Genomic DNA, 5,819 nt, shown 5'->3' on the forward strand with positions numbered 1-5,819 from the left:
AATATTAACCATTGGTGAAAGTCACTCAGTCATGTCTGACTCTGAGACCCAGTGGACTATACATGGAATAGTCCATGGAATTCTCCAGGCCAGCATAACAGAATGGGCAGGCATTCCCTTCTCCAAGGGGTCTTCCCAACCCAGGGATCTAACCCAGGTCTCCTGCATTGCAGGCAGATTCTTTACCAGCTGAGCCGCCAGGGAAGCCCAAGAATACTGGAGTGGGCAGCCTGTCCCTTCTCCAGGGGATCTTCCCGACCCAGGAATCAAACCAGGGTCTCCTGCATTGCAGGCGAATTCTTTACCAACAGAGCTATCAGGGACGCCGCTTAACCACTGGACCACCAGGGAAATCCCTGCACCATGATATTTTAAAATCTGTTACTAACATATAGAAAACCAGATTCCTGGGTTCTCTTGAAAAGCAACCACCTGTTTGAGAGCTGGGTTTAGATGAGGTATCCCCCCTCTGCACCTAGCGGTGGGTGGTCTCTACCACTGCCTACCACCCACCCCCTTCACCCATTCACCTTGACCTGCCCCACCTTGTAGGTCCTTAAGTGTATATCCCCTCCATCTAAATGGCTTCCCCCCACCCCAGTGGAGGCTTGGAAGGAGCATTTTGCCACAGACAATTTATTTTCCGCAACCGCGACCTGATGGACATGTGCCCCCTTCGCGGTTGGCGTCGATGTCACCACCAGCTGGAGGGTTTAGAGATGGGCTCGGGGACTCTGCAGCCCGAGCGGATGGCTTCCCAGAACTTGGGCAGGCAACCTAAGGAAAAGATCCCGTTGCCGAACAGAGGGAGCTCAGGTAGCTTTATCCCCGGCCTCTGGGGCAGGATGGGAGTGAGGTTCCGGCTCGTGTTGGCGGAGTTATCCATGTACTGCACGGCATTGACAGCCCTGCCGGACGGTACCACGCAGGTGCTGCCGCAGGGGTAGTCGAAGGAGGCCGCTCTGCTGCTGGGGTTACAGCACCTGCGGGGGGAGGCGTGGTCCGGGTGGTCCGGGTGGATGGAGTTGGCGGCGCGCTCCAGGTAGTTGGTCGCAAGCCTCGGCCGGCTCAGGGACTTAGGGTAGTTGCTGTAGAAGGCATTGGTGGATCTGTCGAGGTAGCTGATGCCTTTGATGAGCTGATCCAGGAAGGTGGGGTTAGAGGGACCCAAGGGGCGATCTGTACGGAGCAGGCAGTGGGGGTTGCCGCGACACGTGGGCTTCCTGGCCACCCTGGGGCCCTTCGCCAGGTGGCTTGTCTCCACGCACTTGGAGTTGTAGGGCCGGCCCATGCAGATTCTCCTCAACGGCGGTCTGGGGGAGCTCCGCCTGTCGGTGGGCTCCGAAGGGCTGCTGCTGGCCTCGGAGCCGCTCGGGGTCCGAGAGCGCTTGAGGTTGCTCGCCCCGGTCGTGCTGGGGCCGTGGGGCCAGCCTTGAGTCTGGGCCATGAAGGACGCATTGTGGTTACTGGGGCTGGGACGGCCTGCTTGGTGTCCAGACATTGTCCCGGTCAGGCAGCCGAAGCTTCGTGGTACAGAACTGCTGAAATCTCACCTAGAGGCTGGTTCCCTGGGCCTGGCGGGGAGAGAGCTGGGTCAGCTCTCCTCGGCTCCCGGCCACCTCCCGCTGGGCTTTCCAGGTGTCCTCTCCCCATCTTGCTCCCCGGCCCAGGGGTTTTTCAAACGGGAACGCAGGCCCCTTGGTTCTTCAGAAAGTGCAAAAGGCAGGAAATGGGGAGGGAGGCAAGACCCTGAGAACAATGGAAGTCAGAGGACCCCCTAGAAAAAGTGGGGCAGTCTCCTTTTTCCTTTCACTGTAGCCCACATTCTGAAACTCCCATTCACCTTTTAAGCAGGGACTCCAGAAGACCACAGAGTCAGAGGACTAAATCTCTAATGGTGAAATTTGAGGCACTGAGACACACATTCTTTGGAGTAACATCAGATAGTTAATCACCCACTACACCATACACCCTGGTACTGAACAGTATGTCTTAGAAGCAATGCGGTATAGATGCTTTTTCTTTGCCAGTCCTTTGCTTGTACCTTTACTTGTAAGTCTTAACTACAAATCCAGGAGGCAGTTATTATTCTATTCCTATCTGACAGATGGGGGAAACTGAGGCTCAGAGGTTTGATGTGACTTGCCTCAGATCACATAGCTTGTGAGTGGTGGGGGCCAAGGTACTATCTTGAGTGTATCTGATGACCGCTAAAAGACAATGCCGTGTTGTTGGAGTGACTTTATCCTGAAGACCAGTCTACTGAGGAAGAGTTCTCATCTCACCTGTTTGATAGGGGCACCGATGGGGAAAACCAGATGGAGAGTGGTGCTTGCTAACCCTATAACTAAGTTGATCTTGTCTTCACGATCTGAAAGCAGAAACTTCTCAGGAACTAGGGCCTGTCCATGCTCTGGCCCAGCTCACCGTGCTTCCTGTCCTGGGCCCGCCCAGGTAGCAGGAGCCCCAGCCCCATTCCCTTTGTCCCCCAGGTCCCCCGTACTCCCCCCTTTCCAGAAGGAAGGCTCTGATTTCTGTCCCCCACTACTGCCAGACTGATGCTAGTTTTCCACTTCTGCCTGCTGAGAACGGAGCCGTATTTGAGCCTGTCCCACCCAGGAAACAGCTGCCCGCTTCTCTCCCGGCCCACGGCCCCTCAGCTGCCCTTGTCCTTTGGGTCTGAATCGCGTGGAATGCCCAGACTCTCACCCTTCCATCCCTGGCCGAGCCCCACCCCAGCTCGTCCTCCAGATATAGGGGAGACGCCAGTGGGCTGCCCCCCACGGGCCCTCCCTTCCGGGCGGGCTGGGCCCTCTCCCTGGCTCCCTCTACCTTCAGGAGGTAGATGACTTAGCCCTCCTCTTGCCCTTCACTGGGGAGTACCCTGATGCCGCCATTCCAGACTCCTGGCCATGTCATAGAATCACAGAACCCTGGAGAGAGGAGGGCCTCTGGGGGTCAACCTGGTTAGGCTCCTGCCTTAGAACTAGTGCTGCATTAAGCTCTCCAGGACAGATGGGCCCTATTTTTAAAGTGAGGCTGGGGTGGACGTTTTCCAGTGTCCCCTGTTGTTTTTCTAGCATTTAATTATGCTGAGAGTCAGGGAGTTCTTTGCCGGGCCTGATATAACTCTCGTTGGCTGTGGTCAGCATCAATTTTCTTTTCTCGTTGGGTCAGCAAACATTTGTTGAGTTTCCCTAAAGAGCTGTCCCTTTGAGTGACCCAGAACACGGCAGCACTTGCTTTTCTCCCTTCTCGCTGATCCTCACACAGTCAGCAGTTCCGCGCTGAGTCCCTACTATGCAGTGGGCTGCAGCCTGAGGATTGCATTCCGAGCTCCTGTGAGCTTCCCTCCCTGGCCCATAAGGGGCATCTTGTACAAATCTGTCGGATGCGTCAACGAGATCCCCCTTTGAGAGCTCCTGGTGTTTCTGGACATCGTTTCCTTCCTGCCAGTAGTGGAAATACACTTTTACTTTCTATTTTGTAAAGCATTCAAAATAGTCAAACTTATTGAAAACTTACAAGATAATGAAGTCCCATATACTCTTCACTGCAATCTACTAATTATTAATTTTTGTCACAGCACCACACACACACACACACGCGCGCGTGCGCGGATTATTATTATTTTGAGAGTCAGTTGCAGACAACAGCAGCCTTTACTCTTGAATACTTCAGCCTGTATCTCCTACAAGCTGGGAGAACAAGGATACCTTCTTACGTACCCAGTTATCTTACGTACCCAGGATAATTAACACTGATACAGAGCTATTAGCTAATACATAGTCCACAATTTACAGATTATTTTCTCCGATGGTCTCTATGGCAGCTATGTCCCCAGTCCAGGAGCCAATACATGATCAGACATTGACTTTAGTTCTCAGGTGTCTTTGCTGTCCTTCAGCCTGGAAGTCCCTCTGTCTTGGCCTTTTATGACATGAATAGCTTTGAAGAGCTCAGGCAAATTGTTTTGGAGAATGTTCTCCCATTTGGGTTTAGCTGCAAGATCGCAAAGCACATACACACAGAAGCGTCCCCGGGACAGTCCCCAGCTCATAACCTCTGAGAGTGAAGGGCCTTTTGCCCTGGAGGGGGGTGGTTATAGCCACTGCAACAGGGAGCTGAGAGGAGGGCGCAGAGGGGCACCCAGAAGGAGGAAGAGGGGTGTAGGGAAACTCAATGGGCCAGAGAAGCAGTGGCAACCGTTCCCTTGTGGGGCCTCAGCCAGATCTGGTCCTGTCCTGGGCTGGGGGCCGGGCAGGCGGGCAGATGGCCAGCAAGAGGGCTGGGCCTCTGCGTATTTGTCCTGAAGGTACCCAGGCGCCGAGATCACTGGCCATTTCTGGCCTGGGCACTAAGAGCCTCTGGAAATAGCTCCAGGACAATTATTTCAGGAGGAATGTGCTATTCCCCCATCTTCTCAGAAAGCCAGACTGGGTCCCATAAGATCAGGAATGTCCGTCTCTGGCCTCTCGGAACTCCAGGGGATCCTGGGGTCCCCTGGGGGCCACAGTGGTCTTCAGAGCTGGGGAGGCTGGAGGCTAGGATGGGGTCAAGCAGATGAAAAGCCCCCGTCCCCGTGCAGGGAGGGGTGGTTCTGTCCTCAGATCCTGGGCTCTCAAGGCCCAGCCTGGAGTCAGGCTTGGCCAGCGGGGGTCCAGCTGACTCCAAGCCCAGGGACACAGGAACGGGAGGGGAGGGAAGGGGAGGGAGGGGAGGGGAGCTGCCCGCCCCACCTCCCGCCCGGACCCACGCCTGAGAAACTGACGTGGTAGAGCACTTACTATGTGCCAACAAACCCGACATTGTCAGATTCCCAGTCATCGCATGCACCCTCTCATTTAATCCACGTAGCGCCCCTGGGAGGTAGGTGGTTTGCTTTTCAGATGAGGTCCTTGAGGCTCACAGAGAGCAGGAGACTTACTCAAGCTCACCCAGCAACCAGATTAAGACTCAACGTTTGAATCCCAAATCCTACAGGCTTGAGCACTAAACAAGGAAGAGGGTGGGCCACCCACTCACTCAGTGAGGACTCGGTAAGTGACCCTGAGAACTGAGAGGCGTGGGGAGGGGTCCAGCCTGAAGACCCAGGCTGGAGGGAAACTTAGCCCTGTCTCTCAGTGAGCCTCCGACGTCCACCCCCAGCCAAGGCCAGCTGCCTCTCCCTCCCTAGCACTGCAGGATGGATGCCAGGGTCTCAGAATATCCTGCCCCTCCCTGCGCCGTCTCTAGCCACAGTGGCCCCTGCCCTTGCCCCATCTGGGCCATCTCCAGCCTTGGCTGCTTAGCCGCATTGCCAAATCAACTGCAAATCGTGAACTTTCCACAAGCCCCCGCTCCTCCCACTCTGTCCTCTCTCACCTGACCGCCCCTCCCTGCATCCCTACCCTCTCTCCTCCAGGTCCCCCCAAGACCATCAGAGGCCCTCTCCCCATCCCACATTCAAAGAGTTCAAAGGCATCTCCTTCCCCGGGACTCCCCAAGAGAGGACGGAACAGCCCCCTTCTCCAGAGACCATAGGACCCTGAGGTGGCTTATTAACCCCTCCCCTGTCACCCAGAGGTCCCCCTCTCCCCCCTACCCCCAGATGGTGGGAGGAGTCTCTCCTTGTTGTTTCAGGCACTTGGCAAGGAGGAGGCCATACATACATGTGAGTCCATCTCAGGCCAGGGGAACAGCTAGAACCAAGAGCCAGGGCTGCAATGCCGCTGTCCCACCCTGCTTGGAGGACACTTCTCGCAGCCTCTGGCTACCCTGAGCACTGTGACTCACCTGAGCCTTTATCTGGCTTGGGGCCAACACACCCACAGGGCTGA

General features: G+C 55.7%; 1 protein-coding gene across 5 annotated transcripts; it reads right to left on the reverse strand.

Moving 5' to 3' along the window:
- Positions 1 to 620: 620 nt before the first annotated feature.
- Positions 621 to 2,909, reverse strand: LOC110125502 (uncharacterized). Of its 5 annotated transcripts, none has more exons than XM_020874572.2 (3): positions 2,833 to 2,909; positions 2,286 to 2,371; positions 621 to 1,574 (listed from the first exon to the last, which is right to left on the reverse strand). In XM_020874572.2, the coding sequence occupies exon 3, from the start codon at positions 1,499 to 1,501 to the stop codon at positions 695 to 697; it is 807 nt and encodes a 268-aa protein (XP_020730231.2). In that variant the 5' UTR covers positions 1,502 to 1,574; positions 2,286 to 2,371; positions 2,833 to 2,909; the 3' UTR covers positions 621 to 694. The 5 variants fall into 5 exon arrangements, with proteins under 5 accessions (XP_020730231.2, XP_020730233.2, XP_020730232.2 ...); XM_020874574.2 differs by having other exon boundaries at positions 2,286 to 2,384; positions 2,833 to 2,902; XM_020874573.2 differs by lacking the exon at positions 2,833 to 2,909 and adding an exon at positions 2,710 to 2,824.
- Positions 2,910 to 5,819: the final 2,910 nt, after the last annotated feature.

The sequence above is a fragment of the Odocoileus virginianus genome, chromosome 30 (assembly GCF_023699985.2).
Source record: "Odocoileus virginianus isolate 20LAN1187 ecotype Illinois chromosome 30, Ovbor_1.2, whole genome shotgun sequence".
Taxonomy (NCBI): Eukaryota; Metazoa; Chordata; class Mammalia; order Artiodactyla; family Cervidae; genus Odocoileus; species Odocoileus virginianus.